Source organism: Manis javanica, chromosome 11 (genome assembly GCF_040802235.1).
Source record: "Manis javanica isolate MJ-LG chromosome 11, MJ_LKY, whole genome shotgun sequence".
Lineage (NCBI taxonomy): Eukaryota > Metazoa > Chordata > Mammalia > Pholidota > Manidae > Manis > Manis javanica.
Genome location: NC_133166.1, coordinates 75424853 through 75446062, shown reverse-complemented (window position 1 = coordinate 75446062; position 21210 = coordinate 75424853). Strand labels below are relative to the sequence as shown.

The following is a 21210-nucleotide window of genomic DNA, read 5'->3' as shown; positions in this document are numbered from 1 at the left end:
GAGGACTCAAATTTTAATTAAACAGGAAAAAAAATCTTGGCTAATAAAGAGGACGAAGAAATACTACAATCCGTTTTAATTTCTATGTTTGTGATTCAGCTTCTCACGTGACTTACTGAAACTGGCAAATGTCTTAAGAACGCAACGGGATGAAAATTAAACGGTGCTGGGCAGGACATTTATCCAGCCCCACTTCTCGTCCAATGACTAAACTGATTTCTAAAATGTGCCATGGAAAACAGGAGTCTCTGATTCCATATTTTGAGTGAATACTGTTCATGACTCATTGTTCGTACTTGAATTCCCTCTCCCTCCTTACAAGTTACCATTAGTTTCACTTCTAAACAATACTTCCAATTCTTTGTCTCTGCTCACTCTCCCGAATTCCCCTCCATATTTCCATTCCCAGATACTCTTGAACGTTTGCACACGCTGCCAGTTTGAGCCCGCACAGAATAATCAGTATATTAATTCCACTCGGAGACAGTGAAATTCTTGTAACACAATCTGCCCAACCTGAACTCTTTCCCTCAGAAACACTTTGCCTTTAAAAAGAAACTCCCAGCATGAACCTCCTAAGCGACATGTAACAGACAGTGCATGTGGCGCTGAGCATGCAGCTCAGAATTAAAAGAGAATTTTTTACTTTGTTTCTTCGGTGCCATGTGCATAATGTACATGTGGATGAAACTGACATCAGACATTTAAAGCAAAAAAGGGGTGGGGGGAGGGGGATGTGATGGTGGTGGGAAGGAAAGAGAAAATATGTTGATAAAAACAGTAACTTCTGTTAATCTACATTTTTCAGTTACTGTCTTAATTAAGAATGTTAGGAAATATGTTGCAGTTTAATTGCATTGTTTCAAGAAATTCAAATGCTGACAAATTTGGGACCATGTACACTTTCGGATGGCAAAAGGGATTAAAGTGATAATTCCTTCCAATTGGTGGAAAACAATCAAAATCATGCTTTCCACTGACATTCCCCCCCACCCCCCATCCTGAATTCAGAAGACAAAGTAAGAATAGCCTAACACTTAACTCGTTTGGCTTGAAACGAGCTCTGAAAAAAAAAAAAAAAGGAAAAAGGAACGTGTTTTAAACCTATGTATGTGAGATAGGCATAATTTTTTGGTACAAAGAATTCGCAAAATAAAATAGCACTTTATCTGACACTTCTGGATGACATCATTATCCTTGAAGAAAATATTTATTTATGAAAGAAATTGGTAACAATCTTCAAATGATTCTCAGATGACCTTAAGAAAGTAAAAATCATCTTCCTTACCCAAGTACATAAAAATGATTACAGTCTGAAGGCACATTCAGATTTCCAGATTCTGTGTCCTCTCCTCGCATGGGAGCCTCACCACACATGCTCTGGTCTCGTTTCTCTTTGGCGGGGAAGCCTCTGCCTCACTGCACAGCAGAATGAACTCGGATGCATTGTCATTGCTCAAAGTACCTTTGGCAGAGGTTGTACACGAGCCTCCTCTGTCCTACAGTGGACCATAGCTAACTCACTCAGCATGGGCGCTACATTTCTTACTTAACTGTTTTCCGGGGCCTTACTGCCTGTGAGAAGGGAGGGAGCAGCTCGACCCCTAAGGAGGTGTTTCTGTTCAAGCTGTTCTGCTCCCATGGGGGGCAGTATAAACGAGGCACCCCCCAGTGACTCCCACTGCCCTGACTGACCACTTACTTCATCAAACTGATTGGTGGTTTGGTCAGATAAATTGTCCAGTTCTTTCACTGAATCTACTAATTTTACCTTCCATTAACCACAGTTATGATACCCCATAGCCTCAGAGTTAGTCATCCATCCCATTGAGGGGGTGGACCTAACTTTTCTAGCAGTAAAGATATTGCATTGCATATACAGTGACCCTACCTACAATGACAACAGAGATCTCTTTGCCTAAAAAGTAGCTGAAATGTCCAAAGAGTTTGACTAAGACAACAAACTTGAAAGATCTGCTCTTGCTGGAAGTTTGCAAGGTTCCTTCTGCCTTTTAGCCTCTCAAAACAAGAATGGTCCAGGAACTTGACCACAGCTGAAATACTGCCAGTAGTATCATTGTGTCTCAACTCTTAAACTTACATTTTACATTTTGTGTTAGGGAGTTGAATCCCAACGTCTCAAACTGCCGAGTAAACGGCACGTGAGATCCAAAGATCCAAAGACGTCGCTGCTAGGAATTAGTGTAATTTTTTTTAATGCCACACATAAGGTCCAAAATAGTGAAGGGACACATCTCTCATGTGCTCAACACGTGGGACTGTACAAAACCTCAGCCGACTTACTAAGGAATGAACGATTTTCCATCCTAGGGGGTTTTGGGAGATTCTGGTGGGAGGGCACATTCCCCAATAGCTGGGCAACCTCCCAGAGAAATGCACTGGAGTGTGGGTGGGCTGAGCCTGGCCCCCTGCAGAGGGCTGGGGAGCTCATGAGGTGCTACCGGGAGTCATTAATTACAAGATCAGAGAGCAAGGCAGTTCAGGCAGACACAGAGCAGGGAAAGCCTGCCAGCCTAATTAGAAGTTGAAAAGTTCTGAGTCAGTTCTCAGAGTTTGATGAACATTAAGAGTGCATAATACTGGGGGAGGGGAGCAGTACCCGCCCGAGGGCCAATTGCCTCCCCAGCAGCGGCAAGGCTGTTCCTGGGCTCGCAGGACCATTTGTTCCATTACACAATCTCCTGAAGCCATTTAGAGAGAGCTCAAACAACTGCCTGTACCAACACGACACATGGCTTCCCATCCCGACTCTTTGCTAATCCAGACGCTCCGACCATCTTTCTTTAAGATGCCATATGGTTGGCAGAAGCCTGCAGACGTAACAGCACAGCTGCTTGTTCGCTTCCCCTTCCCGCCACCCCCCCAACAAAGGGGGAGACAGACCGCGAGGAGGGCAGGCAGGGCACCTCTGCGCGGACCGTGCTTCTTTATAAGGCTCTAACTGAACCGAACTATTAAAGGGGTGACTGCAAATTATTCAGGGCTCCACCATTTTTAACTAGACCACGGTGATAATATCTGCTTTCCAGTGATTTAAAACAAGATGAGAAAAACAAAGGATGGATGGTCTCCTCTCTCCAAAGGATTATTACTTGAAACCTACTGAAAAGCTCTCCCTCTGCGAATCCTTGGAAGGCTTTCTTGCCACAGGAGACGGACAGCACCCTCGTCTGAAGCTATTTCTCCTTTTCTTTCTGGTCAAGGAAGACAGACAAGCTGAGAAACCATCAGATACCCAGAGCCTGCTTTGTTAGCAAGCACGGCGCGGCTGTATGCTAATGAGCGGGCACCAACACACTGTTTTTTTGGTATGATGAGCAAAGATTGTTGACACTGTTGAAATCCTGGCTCTCCTGGCCTGTGAGCACATGGGCTGCCTCCTTGGAATCTGGCCCCCAGAAAGACAGGCTGCAAAAAAATAATACATTCTACTCTCCTGATGACTGAAATCTGGCCATTTGTAACTTACAGCAGTTGCGGGGGTGGGAGACGGGATAGTGGCACATTAGAAAAATATTCTAAAATATTCTATCAGGCCAGGACTCAAAAAGACACAGGTGAAAATTATGGGTTTCTTCCAAACCAGAAGCTAAACCTGTAGCCACATGTAAGTGATCAAGAATGCTAGCTTCAGGAGCAAAACCTGAAAAGCAGACGTGAGGGGCGGTTATTGCGGCCTCTGTGAGACTTTTGCTCCATGCCTGGGTGGAGGGCATTCTGCAGATGGGACAGCCCCATCTCAGTTACAGCTGAAAAGCTAAGTTTCTGATCTTCTTGTAAATTTGTTTGAACCATGTGTTGGGTGACTTTGGTCTTCCAAGTCTACAGAAATATGATAGCAAAAAGCAAAGCAAATATTCCACTGCTGCACAGTAGACCTTCTTTATTTTATTTTGTAAGTAAAGAAGGGTAGGAAAGGTAGCTGTATCTTTTGGGTGCTGGGAATATTAAATGAGATCCCTTTACTTGCCCAGAAACTCTAAAAGAGAAGTATTATCATTCCAATTTAACTGATGAGGAGACTGGGGCTTAGAAAGGACAAATAAAAGGACCTCCTTGCCCCAAACGTTAGAAAACCTATGAGCTAGGAATGCTGAACTCAAAAGGCCATGCCTAGCTCACCACGGAGCAGGAGGCTCCCTGTGTGCAGGCAGGCATGCACACTGACCCACTTCCCCAGGGGTCCTCCCGGGGCCCAATGTGCCAGCCAGGCAGATCCAGTTAGCTGGTGAGCATGGAATGAATTACCATTAGTATGCAGGCAGGGGCACCAGTTGTAAATTCCATTTACTTGTAATCCACAATATGAATGAAAATTCATGTAACTGAAATATAAAAGCATGAGGAGTGACTAAAAAAGCATCAAACATTATAATAAAAATATAGGAACTCACCCATTCAAAAAGCATGCCCTTCAAATTATCCCCCTTGGGGATACAGTCCGTGTATCAACCACACTGCCATTGCCGAGGACTTGCTGACATGTTCCTTCTTTTTTGGAACTTCCTTCACAGCCCCAAGCTTAGTGCGTGGATACACATGCAAGTTTGTGAATGAGTACACAGTAAATGCATTTCATCAAAATCATGTCTTAACATCAAATACATGCAGTGTATGCTAGCTTACTTAGTGATGACACGACAGCCCAGACTAGGAGACAGGAAGGAGCTTGATTCTATTATCCACAGGAACAACAACCTAGTATCAACAGTTCTGGTATTATCATTGAGATGTGGCTATGTAGAATGGTAAATTGAATTAAAAAAAAAAAAGATCTAGGTTGAAATCTAAGCATGATCCCAGGCAAATTCTTCTAAGCCTGTTTCATTTCCCGTAAAAAATACCACCACCTACCTTAGAGCATTGCTGTGGAGATTTAGCAATAATATGCAAATGTCTGGCATTTAGTAGATTCTCAATAAATGAAAACACAAGCATTATTGTTATTATTTCTAACAGAATGCTTCAGCGCATATACAGAGTGTGTTCACGTACACTAGCTCATTCAACTCCAAAAATAGCCCCAGAAGGTAGGACATGTTTCTTCCATCTAATGAATGATTTAATTGAGATTCAATAATAAAACAGCTCAAATAATAAACCATATGAGCCATTATTATTAGTGTCATTACTATTATTACTTATTAAGCCCTTTCTGCATGCAGTTGTTGTGATAAGTGCTTTTCCAGCATTTTAAAATTATAACAGCAACACTGTGAAAAAGATATTATTGATATTATCATGATCCTCATTTTATAGACTGGTAACTGAAGCTGAGATGCTATCAATATCTTGCCTAAGTAAGTGGCAGAGCTAGAACCACAATCCTAGGTCTGTCTTTCAAACCCATTATCCTAACAAATAGATCCAATAAAACAGTGAAGATGGGACCAGAAGCCAGATTTTTCTGTTTAAAATCCGGTGCCTTTTTGTCTACACCACACTGTCCTCAAGTGGAACTTATCAAAAGCTACTGGACATTTGACAAGGAAGTTTCTAGCATAAAAACCCCTGCCCTCAATAATCTCCATGTATGATACCAAATGCTATATATAGGGCTCATGGTTCAAGCATCACATGTGTTTATACACATTCATACAGAGCACGAATGCTGGGTGCTCCCTACACACTGAAAACTTAAAGCAGTGTCATTATAAGATGGCAGGACCTGCTCCATGCATTTCAATGCACTGCACACATAACACACACCAACAAAGCTGTCATCATATATTTGGAATCTAATGTAACATCACTGAAACTGTCAAGAGATTTCTTATCAAGAGAATAGTCTTTCAATAAAAATTAGTTATCAACAGAAGGCTTCCAAATCAAAATTATTTGCTAGGAATGCTAGAGCATTTGGAGGCTGCTGATCAGATGCTGACATGAGGAAATGGGAGCAGCAGCAACTAAAATCTGGATTTATGGTGCACATATGTGCTGAACCACACAGTGCTCTTCAGATAAAGCCCCTGAACTGCTCTCGTGAACTCCCCTCTCACTTCTGCTGCAGCAGGAGAGGGGAGCCATAGTCTCAGGTAGTCTTTTCCATCCCTCTGCCCAGTCCTTCCTGTGTCTCATTTATCTGACTGGACCTGGAAGTGAAGTTCCCCCACTGGTTCTCTCTGTACCACCACGGCTTCCAGGTTCCTGATTTCATTGCTGACTTCAACCCAGTTCAAAGAGGAACAGGATTCAAAACAAAGCCTTTGCGATCACTCCCACGCTTCCAAATTTATAAGTCTTTGATCACAGTCTCCATCAACGGTCAAGAGCAGTTTTTGGGAGGTCTGAGCACCACAGATTGTGAATGGAGGTGTGTTACTTGGAATGTACTGATGTGTAAACACGAGGTGTCCCATGGGTTTCAAAATTAAAGGATATAAATCTCAAAGGCTGCACAGCAGTATTCTGGAATGTGTCATTATGAGGCAGCCTCTGATCTACCCAGAGTGGAGACCTGCATTAACTATGGCGCATATTAACCGTCCCACTGAGAATTAAGACTAGGTTCCCCAGAGGCTGACATTGTAAGTTATTTGTCCTTTGTTAATTTCATAGCTGGAGCAGTCCTCCATTGTAGCAGAACAAAAATACTGTTTCATTCTAACTTTGCTAAAGGCATGGGTAAGCTGGGCTTCCCTTATCAGACTGAGTGTGCTTGCCTTATCTGCTCTGAATTGGACCTACTGAATACTCACCTCCCAGAGCATCTCATACAGCTCTAACTTCCTATTGCACAGGTTCCCTGTGCTGAGCACTTTAGCAATCACATAGTTCATGTGTTTTTTTTGAGCACTAAGTACATGCCAGGCACTGTTTTGAACGTTCTGTGTAGTAATTCACTGAATCCTCTTAAGAACCCTGGGAGGTGATAACACAGTGTTATCATCTAGACATGAATAAGGTTAGGCCCACTTAAGTAGCATGCCCCAAATCGCACAGCACAGAAGTGGTAGAGCCATGCCACTCTTAATGACCTTTCTCCTCCATGACTCTCAGAGATATTAAGTAGGAAAGGGTATGATGTGCAGGCTACCGGCCATGGGAATTCGGTGACATTTAGCCCCTCTGAGACAGAATTCAAACTAAAATGTCATTTTAACAATACTTGTCCCACCTACCTGTCTCAGGTAGGAAATTTTATGTGTATGTGTTTATATACATGTTTACTGCTTTCTTTTTCTCATGTGCAAAGGTCTTTTCTAGGCCCAAGTGGGTTGTGCCCTCTTGGAGGGGAGGGGCCGGTATCTACTTGGTAGCTGCTGTGGCCAGACCTCATAGTTACCACCACTGTCATCATCACCTCATAAATTGCCACTTTGGGTGCTAACTGGGGCCCCCAAGATGAAAACCCAAGTGTCCTCCACTTTGCCAGTGAGAGACGGGGCAAAGACCTGCACATCCTGCACATGGTGCCGACATACCTTTTCCGAAGTGGTCTTAGCTGCACTGAAAGGGCAGCAGGGTGGGCCAGCCCCACGAAGCCATGAAGTGACGGTCTGGCAAAAGCTGGGGCAAAGAGAGTGCTAGCCCGCTTCTGGAGGCCCACGTGCACAGGGACTCTGAAAGTAACACCCCAACCACTGACTAAGCACAGCTGACAGAATGAAAAGGAGGACAAGATTTTATCAAAAAAGAAATGCTGCCTCTCTAGGGAGAGAAAATCGTTAATACAAATGAACAGCTGTTTGGGAAGAAAACAGTGTATTTCCAAAACCCAGACAAAGCTCTATTTATTACATTTCAGAGACACCTAAATTACAGTGTCTGAAAACTATCTTCCATGGGTAGTTTTGTGGGTATCTCTGACACCTAAATTATACAAAAATCAGGGAGGTCAGGCCAACATACAGACTTTACTGCTAAGAAAGGCTTACAGGGAGAAAGCTCTTCATTTTCCTCAAAGGACCAGGTGACTGAATTCACTATGTAGCATACATAACCCAATGAATACTAAGTTCCAGCACTAAACTTTCTGGAAACCCAATAGAATATTACATGCAAAATTCATTCAGAGATGCTAATACATGCAATTTTAAAATCTAAATGCATGGTTCACAGCTCCCGTTGGTCTGTTCCATGTTCACATTTGTTCTCTTGTCCTTCCACTGCACCAAGCCCCAGGCCAGGCTGGGTGCTCCACGGAAGTTCTGGGAAGTTCTCTGAGTTTGGAGATGCTGGATAACGGCTGCCAATTTGTTCCCATCAACTCTGACCCTCCCAGATGGCTTGCACTGTCTTTCCCACTGACTAGCACATGTGTCACTGCCTTTAGACATTTCTAGAGAATGTATTGTCACTCTCTAGTAAAAACCCTGGCTAAGGAGAAAAAAGGAAATGACATTTGGTTGGACCTAGGAAAGTTAAACAATGGGTCAGGTGGCCAGATGCAGTGTAGATTTAACTCTGCATCTCTTCAGCTCATCACTCCTGTCAACTCAACTCAAGTAAAATACAGGCTTCAGTCTAGATTGGTAAGATGTACAAAAAAACCAGCACCAAAAGCATGCTAAAATCCAAGATCACTGCAGTCCATGTTTCCTTACAGGGGTGGGGGGGGGGGACCTGAACTTGACTGAGGGGCTACCCAACAGAGGCTTGCTTCCCTATGCAGGCACCCCTGCCTTCCTCCCTTCATTAACTTCTTGTTTATTGTTCTACCTTACTTCTGACACACCTCATGGGGTGTTGTGAAGCTTGGAAGTTAGTGAAGGCTTGAAATTTTTCTAATGAAAGGTGTTATGGTGTTATGTAAATACACAGTATTATTTTGTCTTTATTCCAGCAATACTGGTTTGAAATAGTTTGGTGTGTGTAAATATGTTGAATAATGTGTATTAATTGGATTTTTTTAGCACTTCCTGGCGCCCCAGTTAACCAAATGGCAGCAGGCTTACTTGCACGACCAAATATTAACTACAGTTTCAGACAACTATCCATTGGTCTTTGTCCCTTCAAATCAAATGTTAGCCAGATGAGTCCTCTAAGAGCTTACAGTCATTTACTTGAATACTAGACAGGAAATTGTGACCTCCCATGAAAGTAAACAGAAGCAAAGGCTGAAGTTCACAGTATAGTAAGTAGCCCATTCCAGAGGATGGGAACAGGTGGGTAAGTTCCCTGTAAACAATTAGCATCACTGAGAAGTCTAAGTGTAGAACATTCAGAAAAAATTTTTAAAGCACCACCATATGCTTTAATTTGGAATTTCCAAAAATATTACTCTGAGGGTAAAAGCCATGTGACCTCTTGACAGCCACATTTCTTCCCTTCTGTAAGTACCATGTTGGCCATCCAGGGCTGAGGGGATCTGACCATGGCAACCAGCTTTCTTCATTAGGTTCGGAATAAAGGGTTATGTCCAGCCTTCTCTCCAGACAAGTCACCTACACCTGCTGGCTCTCACAGGAGTGCCGAGGGCTCACGTCACCACATGGACAGGCCTCTCGAGGAGCTCTCCCTTTGGATAGCCTGTGTGGGCACGTGCCACTGGCAGCGTGGTCTCGCTATCCTCCCCATCACAGACAGCAGACACCACCTCCCATGCAGTAGAATCACAAGCATGGGCTCTAGAATTAAAGTTGGGGAGAAGGTGTAAATGGATTACTGAAAAACTCACAAAACTCATCATATGGTGAGTTAAATGAGTAATGTTTCCATAGATAACATTTTTTGTTGTGTGTAGTACCTTCTCCCTCTCAAGATAAAAAATCTGCTCAGAGGTCCATACTGTGATTAGATTGTGCTGCACAGGCTTTATAAGACATGACTTGAGCCAGTGTAGCCCTGGGGTTGCACAGCCATAGGAAGGCTGCAGGCCAGCTGGCTGGGCCGTCTGGAGGTCCAACAAGGTACAGAACCATGATGTAACATTGGGAATGTGAGGGCAGCCAGCCAGAAGTCAACGGCTGCTTCTAATCTGGGGTCTTATGTCTACAATGGTCTTCTAAGCTGTGGAACCCAAAGAACATTATTAAAGTGCCTTATTCTGCTCTCTGCACACACCCTGTCTCTCCTGGGGGGTCAAGTGTCACTCCCCTACAGAGCCTTTTCTGGCCCCTCATACCTGCTCCTCTTCTGTGTTCCACATTATGGCACCCTTACCACTGCATCACGACTGTCTGTCGACTCCTGCACAAAAATATTAGCTCCTTGCGAGCAGGGGCTGAATCTTACAGGAACCCATAGGTTCCAGCAGAGGGCCTGGCACAAGTAGGTGCTGAATGGAAGAAGGAACTGAAATGACAGCATCATAGATTGTGCTTCTAAAGCACCTGTTGGCTTGGGATCAGATGGCAGCACAGTATAAATTTAAGGGTCTGTTTACCCTTTTTATATAGATGGCTTTCCGAGAACCACTGGTAAATGCTGCCATGTCTACCCTTGGTTGAAGTAGAGTACTAGTTACATTTGTGGCAGTCATGCTGCTTTTGACTTACAAAAAGCCTGAGCTATTTACTTACTTATTTGCAAAAAGATTAGATGAAAGAAGGCAATGCTTTGGTGCAGGAAAGGCCTTGGGGACTTTCTGGGAAAACAGTTTCATTGGCAGCAGCTAGGGACACAGCACCACTGTGATCTTGTTAAAGCTGTTTAAATGCCATCTACACTATAAATGCTGGTTTTGTAGCTGATCAAGATGCAGGACCATAACACAATGTGAATAAACTTCCACAATATTCATTTGTCCTATTACTCACTCATTCATTTGTTCAATAAATATTTATCAGTCACCTACAATGTCTTCTCTATTGTGTATAGGGAAACTGGAGAATAAGGCAGATAAAATTTTACTCCCAAGAAGTTGTGTAATTGTTAACAAGATCCACATTTGTGGGGGTTTTGCAGAGATACTTCTAGGGAATTACTAATGGGGAAACCTTGCTGGTGGAAAGAAGGCAAGTTAAATTAAAACTTCAGATTAAGGACTCAATGATCTCATCTCAAAGATGGTGCCTTTCAGTGACCTTTGTTTAAACAGGAGTTCAAATACATTTTATGAGCTCTGGCCACAGTGCCTACCTGAATATATTAGATACTAGCCCCTCCCCTCAAAGCAGTCACAACCCATTTGGGAGTGGAGAAGAACCTTGCACATGGGAAAAATTAAGCAGTAAAGTTATATGAGAGGAGTGGCCTGGTGAGTGGTCTTAGAATTTGTAAGAGAAATTCATTCAAGAAAACTTCTCAGTTGTGTATTATTGATAAGAAATGCAACAGTACATTTATATGCACCAATAAACCTGAAATAAGGAGTTGGATGGAAATGAAACTGTCTCATGGGTAACAAATGTTTCAAAGCAATAAATTTCAAAACCCAGTGGAATGTAATGGGGCTCAATCTGACTGGTACGCCAAGAAAGAAAATGTTTCCCGTTGATGCAAATTTTTTTTGGAGATTAAGGAAGTGGACTTGTACAGCCTCTTAAAGATTCTGCAAGTCATGCCACAGTTATAAGGAACTGGTAACTCCTAAAAACCATGTGCAGGATTAAAACAAACCTTGCTACTCTCCCCAGCCAGAATTCATGGGATCACAAGGTCAGGGACACCTTTCAGAGCACATACGGGAATAGTCAGAGTGACCCAATGTACTTTCTCTTTGATCAACCTTATATTTGACTGTATTTTAGTAAATTATCCATGTAGTTGTATTTTGACAGCTCTCTTTACAGCAGTAAAACAAAATGTGTGCATCGCAAATGGCAAAGATTCAAATTTCAGCTATGTTTATCCAAAATAGCACTGAACTGCTTCTGTACTTATGCTATACTGCCTACAGCTCTACGGAAGGGAAGACAGATGGGATGAATTTAGCAGGGAAACAGCTGTGGCTTGAAGAAGAGACAAGCAAAAGTTTTGCTATCAGGCTTCATTATGTATCAAGGTACCAGTAAAATGTGTATCCATAAGGCAGCCAAAAAAGTGTTTTTCATTTGACTAGTGATAATTACCTGTTCTCAGTAGCTGACAATGTTCTAAGTGGCATTAAATAGGTATAATAATTAAGCAGTAACATACAACAAGGCAGTGCCTTGCTGGGAATTATGGTTCCCCCAAGTATGCTGGGAGGCACAGGCTAAAAGGACACTGGCTTCACCATCTAAGAAACAGCCCAAGAAGTTGCTGGGAGGAGAGCTCAACAATAGTGAAAAGGGGGGATCCCAATAGTGAAAAAGACTGGGATCTGGGTGCTGATTTGTGTGGCCATGACATGACCAAAAGAAAGTTAAGTAAGCATTTACCTCTGCCTTTCACCCATTTCTGAATAATGAACATGCAACATTCACACTTGGCCCCAGTCAACTGAGGCCTGGGACCTGGTATTTCTTCAGCTGGTGAAAATGGAGAGTTGGGCCAGTTACCTCCTGAATCATCTTTGTCTGTGTTAACAAAGGACAACATGAGATGTCCTTCAAGACTGATGTGCTTCAACTTTCCTGTTTTTACAGGGATGAGTTGGTGGTCTGTCACTTTGCAAGTGACCTCACTCAGCATGACTTTCCTCGTTGGCGCCCATCCATTCTCGCCATGGCCTCAGCAACACTGACGAAGGCGTCACTGCTAACCCTACAGAACCTTCTGCACACAGTGGTGCTCCCTGTACGAACTTTGGGCTTAAAGTAAGAAACCATGCATTTTGCCAAAAAAACTGTGCCTTTTATTAATTACCTGAAGTAGAGGCCTCTATATCTAGTGACCAAATATGTGTATGTATAATACATGCACATTATCAACACCTGATAAATTACTCAATGAAACAGATTTTTTTTTATGAATCTAATTTATGCCACACTGGTGACCAGCACCATGCTCCACCCAGGTCAGTAACATGAATATTGCCACGGTGACAGGAGAAAGGCAGAGAAAGCCTAAAAGGGGAGCAACAACACGTGGCGTCTATGCAGTAAACCCTGGTGTGACAGTGACACTTGGTGGCATTAAGTTTTCCTAAAATCCTTGGAATTACCATGTCACCATTGAGTGATATTAAATGGAAAGTATTAGCATTCTCAAAAGCATGTGCAAACTCAAGAAGCTTATTTACTTCCCAAGTATTTTACCGACCCCTTCCATTCCCACCAAAGTACTTTACCAACACCTTCCCTTCCCACTCTTACTAAAGGCTGTGCATCTTATTCCTTTTTATGTACAGCTACTAGCCCCCTCTAGCTTTCTTGTGAAGCTCCTCTGCTTTTCTGGTGACTTTTGCTCCTGGCAGCATGCCTCAGGCCTTCACCTGCCTGCATCTTTAAGAGCTCCCTGACAGGCACTGGTTTCCTGGGTCCATTAAGACCACCTGCTCTTTAGAGGCAGCAAGATGGTGAGATACTGCAGAGAGAGCCCAGGCTTTGGAGGCAGGCAACCCTGTTTACAATCTACCTTCACCCCTCCTGGGCTCTGCAACCCCACTCACAATTCTTCCTTCCCTTCGAGCCTCAGTTTCCTCATATGTAAATTGTGGTAACCCTTGGAGGGCTGTTGTAGGGCACCCAGTGTAATGTCAGAGCAAACTGTCAACAGTGAGAAATGACTTTTTTTTTATTTTGGGAAAAAAATATTTTGCTGAATTGCCCTTTCTGCCATTCTTTTATTTCAAATTATTGCTTCCCTTCTTTTTCTTCTGATTATTCATCAATCCACCTTAAATTTAAGGTAATATGAACATACTTGAGAGTGTTAATACTTTATTCTCTCTACCACATTTTATCCCATCTATCAGAATATCGGCTTTTCACACACAGACAGAGGATACTCAAGGTAAGATTGGCAGCAACAGCTGAAGGTGTGCCTGCTGGGACTCAGTTTCTAAACTGGCCAGGTGCTCCTTGTGGGTCAACAGTGGTTTAGTGGCAGGAAAACAGGTCAGAGAACAAAGACTAGGAACATAAACTAATGCCATACCTGACTGGAACTAGAGCAGGAATTTTAACAAAAAAATTGCTATTATGGGAGCTAACATAATCCTAAGATTCTTCCTATCAGCATCCCTTCTTCACAGACTTGCAGGCAACACTGTCTGGATTAAGTTCTGGCTGTCACAAAGCAGCTGTGTGACCTTGAGCCAGTTACTTAAGCTCAGCCCCTCAGTCTGCACATTCGTAAAATGGAGAAACTGCTAGTCCTTGCCTCAAAAGGATGTTACAAGGATTAAATGTGTTACTAAAGGTAAGTGCTTAGAACAAGAACAGTGGCTAGTGTGTAGGAAGAATACCTAAGGTTAGCTGCTGCTACAATAACGATAATAATTATAAGGATAACTGTTATTATGTATTGACTATATGTTGTATAATTATATGCCATAAGATTATCACTATTGTTAAGAGGTGTCAGGAATTTTGCACATGGAAGCAAAGGTGTACTACAATGTTCGGTGCCTCTCAAACTATAGAAACTGGGGAACCAAGAGACAAGCCAGGAGACAAGAAGCCTTACAGCACAAAATGAGAGAAGACAGAGTCCTGGGCCAAGGAGAAATAAATACACTGCAATGAACTTCTCTTATAGCAAAGATCATCTTTTTGAATAGTTAGACTTCTTCATAAGAAGTACTCTCCTAAAATCAGTAACTTGCTCAGACTCACACAAAGGCCAAGATCATATAGAACTTTGTCTTGAGTCTCCTGGGCCCTTATTTCATGACAGGACCTGAAGGTTCCTACTGGGAGTCCTCAATCCACACCAGGACGCTTGGCCATTGTATTTCTGACAGAGAGGGAGACCTTGGGTATGGCAGCCAAAAAGAGGAGAATGCACAGCACAGCCTTCTAGTAGCAATGCTGCCCCTCGGCATTGCCAATAAAAGCCCTGCCTCTCTGTCTCCTCCTGCTGTCAACAATAACCACCCACACTTCCCAGAGGGCCTGGAGAGTGCTAACGGACCTTCAGAACACACTCCTGGGCTTGCAGCTATGTAAGCACGGAAATGAACTCTCTTTTAAAGATCAGTTTTGAGTGACTTAAATCAATGTGTTAAGGACAGAAGCTTTATAAAATGAAAGAAAAACTGGATATAGATACTGTACTTTGAACACCACCCATCAGCATTACAAATGTCATGTCTGCACAAGGACTGCTACCAACAGAATGTTCAGAAATAAATACACTGTATTTGAAACACTATTTCTCAATGCACGACGCCAGTAAGCAATGCAGAGCCATTGTAAATGTGGAAACTGGTAGGCCAAGCAAAGCAAATACATTTTTACTTTCCCCATATTTTCTACAGGATTCCTATATTACATTTAAAATTATCAGCTATACCAGGCAGAAAAAGACAAGTACCAGATGATTTCACTCATCTGTGAAACATAAGAACAAAGCAAAAACTGAAGAAACAAAACAGCAGCAGACTCACAGAACCCAAGAATGGACTAAACAGTTACCAAAGGGAAAGGGGCTGGGCAGGATGAGTGGAAAGGGAGGGAGAAGGGGAATAAGGGGCATTATAATTAGCACACATAACATGGGGGGTGCGTGGGGAAGGAGGTACAACACAGAGAAGACAAGTAGTGACTCCATAGCATCTTACTATGCCGATGGACAGTGACTGCAATGGTGTTGTGGTGGGGACTTGATAATGGGGGGAATCTAGTAACCACAATGCTGCTCATGCGATTGTATATTAATGATACCAAAATAAAAAAATTTTTATGACAAAATAAATAAATAAAATAAAATCCTAGTACAGACAAAAAAAAAATTATCAGCTATAAATGATCAATTTAAAAGGAAAAGACTATGCCTTGGATCCAAAACCAACTAGTAAGCAATGTGGGCCTTTAAGTGAATTATCTTCAGTTTTGTGATAATTCTCACTGTTGACCTGCCACTGAGGGTGGCATTTCTTTCATGTCTTCAGGACACAGGCTTAGCTTGAATAGTTACAAGGTTCTTTCCATACAGAAAAATTATGAAATGATCAATAAACTAACTGTTACAAGGCAGAATGGATCTGACCAAATAGAAAGTCCATTTAAGCAGCAGTGTTTCTGGCTTGTGTGATAAATGCCTCTGATTCCTCCACCTGTTTTCCTTTTTGGAAGTTCATCACGGTATATTCTGTGACAGTCTGCTCCCTTAGAATATGGAATTTGACTAAAGAACACTTGGTTGCCCCCACCCCCCATGCCCATGAATGCACACAGACCCTCAAAAAACAAACGTTCTTTAAAAGACAGTGTGAGGAGTGTATTTAACATTTATTAAAAATACAGCACCTACCAAAAAGATCTTCAAGCTGAACCCTAGCTCTTTCAGTCCAATTCTACAATGAAAAGTTCAGTAAGACAGGGAAAGGTCTAGGAAAAGCACAATAGGAAAGAGAGGGATAAAGATGGAAGACTGCCTCCCAAAATAAAAAGAAAAGAAAGCAATAACTTCCCACCTCACCAAAAACAAAAAAGTAAACTACTTCCCTGCCTTTTTAAAAAATGCTGGGAATGATCTAGTTTGACCTAGGTATATTGGTTCAAAAATAAAAGCTACAAGACTGGTTTTCCTTATACATTTGCATGAAAATAATTAAAGACACAGCTCACAGTTCCCTTTAATTTCTTCTAAGAAATCATTTTCTTTAAGCAGATTTTCCCATGTCAGTTTCATTACAACTGGAGGCATTCATTTTTTTAAATGGATACTATTTATTTTGCCTCCATCTCCCCAAATCTGTCATCTGACTATATTTCTGCATGTTTGTTAAACTATCCTGATAGGTGCACACTTAGCTTTTGATAACCTGACTGGCCCAGTGACCTAGGTCACCTGCATGGCCACAGAGTTAATCAGGGAATGTCCCAAAGGGCAGGGCAGGATCAAGGATGAGAACAGAAGCTGACCACTCTCCTCAGCCCTGAGCAGTCAGGCTTTCCCTGGTCTATCCAGTGGATAATGAGTTGGAGGAGACAAAAAAGCAGAAAGATGACAGCTGAAGAAGGGAACCAGTGGTCTGAGCATGCCTGCCTGTGCAGAGGCCTTTCAGGGCCAGGACGGTGCCAGGCCAAGCACAGTGACCATATGAGACCGCTGGTTTGTTGGGTGATGCTTTTAAATGTCCTTTGCCCTTGAAATGTGGCACAAACAGAGGGTTCTTATAAACAGAATCACATTTTACAAGCACTACAAAGGGATCTCACCACAACAGATTATGTTGCTAAGTAAAGAATGACCACTTAACTAATCCATTTTGTAAATTTGGATTTAATATGTTGGGTTTGTCTAAAGTGAGATATAGTGACAATAGCTTTGATTTCTATCAAGCTGAATTTGGAATTAGATATTTTGAATTAGGGTCATTAAATTTCAGAGCCTCCAGTCAGTGCAATTGAGCAGGGGAACAAGACAGACATAAAGCAATTACGTGTTTAGCGATTTGCCTACTTTTTCATGTTAGGGGAAAATAAAAACTTCAAAATTCCCTAGGAATTTTTTGTTATAGCTTTAAAACCTTTCATTCTTTTATTCTGAAAGTTTCTCTTCTTTGAAAAATTGTACTTTTCTTTAAGAATGTGCCTGAGATTTTTCTTATCTTAGCATTATGGCATTTTTATCATAAGAAGCTTTATATAACTTCATGTAAGTTTAAACTTACATTGATTTGGGTTATTGAAACTAAAATGAACACTATTACAAAATTATGTGATGATGGATTCAGCTTACCTCATCAGGCATTTATTTCTCCCTCTTTTGGGAGTTTTCTCTGACCACCCAGATGCCCAGCATGGTGGATGGCACATTTGTCATGTTTACTGAAATCCTGACCAGACAAAGCCCCCTTGGGTTGCCAGCTGTGGGTTGCTCAACAAGATTCAGGAACAAACACACTCTTCTCTCCAGTGGCTCACCATCTAGTGGGGAACCCAGGACCGTGTACCTGGGAAACTGAGGGTTACAGAAAGAACATGGGCTTTAGAAATCTCAGTTCGCTAATAGTTTAACCTCTGACAGAGACTTTCTCCTTGACCAAACTTTTGTCCACGTGCTCTTCTGCAGCAGGCTTTGACCTTGGGCTTCAGTGTCTGCTGATTAGGAAGAGTCTTGTCAGTTTAGAGAGAATCTCCCACCCTCCATATCTGATCCGCCTTGGTACCTGATCACAATTCTTCATCCTTCACCTGTTCCCCAGGCAACATCTGATCTCAGCCTGCCCTCAGGAAGAATCCTGTTTGGTCTGTTTAGCTAGAATGCCCCTTACCGCGGGAGGTCTTCTCGGTAATTTTCCACCCACTGATTCCCACACCCTGCTACCTGGCTATAACCCCCCACTTTTCCCTGTTTTATCTGAACTTGAGCCCAGTTCTAGCTTGAAGTCTCTCTCCCCCTACTGGCAATGGTTCCTGAATAAAATCCCTTTACCGCTTTAACTCTTGTCAGGCTCCGTTTTCTCTTAGACATCTCCTGAGCCTCACTTTGCTCCTTCAGAGAATGAATGATAAGAAGTGGGATAATGTGTTATGCTCAGCTAGAGCCAAATGCATTCTAGTTACTAAAAAACATGCCATTTTTTACTCATACTTAAAATATATGTCTTAACACCCCCCAGAGGGCACAATGATACAGGCAGTCGTCCGCTTGGGACGGCAGGGCAAGGAGAAAGGCATTTGGAGTGGAGGCTTCACTTCACAGCTCCAGACAGCCATGGGGCAGGAGGCCGTCAACAGGAAACTATGAATTTTAGCTGCGTCACTATTTCCCAGATGCTTTGCTTGGCCTCTATGTCTCAGATTCATGGTGTCAAAGGGAAGACAATACTAATAATCCATTCTGTAAGGTATATATGAAAAGAAATATCTGTTTCATATTTTAAAGGTCATTGAATATATAACAGCTAGATAGTTAAAGCAAAATACCATATTCATCAGTGAAATAAAAAAGTTTAGCAGCATTCATCTGTTCTCATTTTAAATTTACCACAGTATGTAAATTAGAGGATTTAAAAAAAGCATCAGGCAAAAATCTGAGCTAGGTGCGAATGAAAAGCACAATCAGAAGCAAATTTGTGACTGCTTGAAGTGTGCGAGTTTGCCAAATGGGCTGGTACTTAGGTTTTACTACTGATCTGAGTTTATGTAAAGCCAATAGGAAGATCCCAATTATTGTTAAATACCCAGAGTAGAGATTTGCTGCTAAACTGCTGTATAATATAGGTCTCAGGTTGGCTTTTGTAAACATCTTATTTTAAGTGCTGAAATTATCACAGGAATACCACACAGAAAGCTGAACTTTAAACACACAGTTCCCGCCATACATATAGTCTGAGGAAAATAAACCAAATACACTTTGCATTAGAGGCTGAATTACCTGATTTTTAAAGTATTTTCTTGTAGCTGAGAGAGTCTTCTCAGCCAGGAACAGCAGTTATTCTACCAAGTTAACATTTGAAGATACGACCGATGGCAGAATGAGGCAGCCTGATCATTCTTACCAGGCCTTTCTTATGTTCAGAACACTCACGCTGTAACAGCAATGTAGAGGCGGTGCGCGATTCACACTCCTAGAGATCTCAGTGGGCCGATATGTTACACTGAGACATCAGCCTCCTATTTAAACAACACCCTGTCTGGTTTCTATGGAACAAACTACCTTCACAAACAAAATGAACTGCATTAAATGAAGCCATGGGGGCATGAGAGTGAGAGTCCTGAGTACCGCATTTCTACAGTGTGAGGCTGGCCGCCTGGGCTTGGCACTGTGTGGCCCCGTGGAGCCGGGAGAGTCCTCCGGGCAGCCGAGAGGAGTGACCCACAGAGTCAGCATCCTGCCTGAGAGGAAAGGAGACAAACACCCATTGGGTGCCAGGTTAAGCCCTGCTCCAAGACCAGTTCTGTGGCAAGACTATAATGATCATTACATTTTGTATACATTTTCTGGAGAGTCACAGCCCATCTATGGATTTCAACTTAAGTATCTTTTTTGTAGAAAGACAGGAGAAGGGGTCTGTGGTGATGATGAACCGAAGACAGGAGGAAAGGCCTGAGAACTAGGAGGAAAACATGACAGAAACAGATTATAACGCAATAATACAAATGCTGGGCAGGAGAAATCAAAAGGGCCAAATGGAAAAACGGACAGATGGATCTAACCCTGCTTGGAAGGGGTTAGTGAGGGAAGGTTTTCAGAGATGTTAAACCTGAGCTGAGCCTTTTTCTTACTGTTTACATTTCCTTTTACAAAGGTAACACAGGCACAGTGCAGAAAACTTACAAATTATCAGAAAAGGTGAAGGAAGAAAATATACCAAGAGCCCCACTGCCTATAAATGGTTCATACATTACATTCCTTGCAGTTGGTGGTGTGAGGGGGTGTGCGAGTGAACGAGGCTGCAAAGTTAAATTTACTTTTTTCTTGAGATCCAGGCTAGTTTGGGTGTATGTGCATTCTAGGCAGGAGCTGGGGCAGATCAGATTTTTCTGTACACAGAAGGGTAAGGAATTTGGGGCCCCAGAACATGAGAAAGCAAAGAATTTGAAAGGTGTGGGGAGAAGGGAAGCAGGAGAGAGGAAACATTTCCAGAGTGGAAATACAGCCTAGAAAGTACTTTCAATGAGAGCACTACTTCGAGGACTGTGCCACTGTTCCAAGGACCGCATGGGGTCAGTGCTCTCCATCTTCCTTACACATCCTCAGCACAGCCATGCTGACCAGCACTGCTTTGTGCACAGAAGTCTTTTGGGACCTCAAGGAGGCTGGGTTCCCCGAACAAGCTGGCATGGTGAAAATCTGAGTCCACATGTGTGGGATACAAAAGCTAGAGTGTGAAGAAGACATGATATGTTGGGTACATCTCTGTATTTTTTTTTTTTGCCAAAAATAGAATCATATATACTCTTTTATTGTATTTACCCTTGGGGAACTATATTTTGAACATCTGTCATGTCAATAAACACTTTTCTTTCAACAAGTGATTTTATTGGAATTTCAGAATTCCATTGTGGGAAATTTATGTAACCTGTTGTTACAACTAACATTCTGATCATTTAATATTATGATTTGTTTATTTTCAGTGTCTTCTATTAGAAATAATAGAGTTGTAAATAGTAGGACTGGCCAAAAAGAAGTATTGTTATACCTATTTACTGTATTTTATTATCTATTCAGTCTCTGCTGTAAGGGAAGACTCATTTACATAGCTCCAAGGTCAGTGCCAAGGTCAATGCTAGGGGCATGGCAAGTGTACTTCAGGGAGGA

The 21210-nt window shown here is 42.3% G+C and overlaps 1 protein-coding gene and 1 long non-coding RNA gene across 8 annotated transcripts in view; both read right to left on the bottom strand.

Annotated features, from left to right (window-relative positions):
* Positions 1-21210, bottom strand: part of SDCCAG8 (SHH signaling and ciliogenesis regulator SDCCAG8) — a 271642-nt gene that overhangs the window by 21107 nt on the left and 229325 nt on the right. The window contains exon 17 of one of the 7 annotated variants that reach the window (XM_073216705.1): positions 15199-20770. The exons of 4 other annotated variants lie outside the window; for them this stretch is intronic. In XM_073216705.1, the coding sequence (XP_073072806.1) occupies positions 20700-20770 (71 nt within the window). In that variant the 3' untranslated portion in view covers positions 15199-20699. Of the gene's footprint in view, positions 1-15198; positions 20771-21210 lie in introns of those variants that run through there. 2 more of the 7 variants (XM_073216699.1, XM_073216701.1) reach the window with 2 other exon arrangements.
* Positions 1192-15083, bottom strand: LOC118971585 (uncharacterized). Its single transcript, XR_005060089.2, has 2 exons — positions 4270-15083; positions 1192-3215 (listed from the first exon to the last, which is right to left on the bottom strand). It is a non-coding gene; the product is annotated as an uncharacterized lncRNA (long non-coding RNA).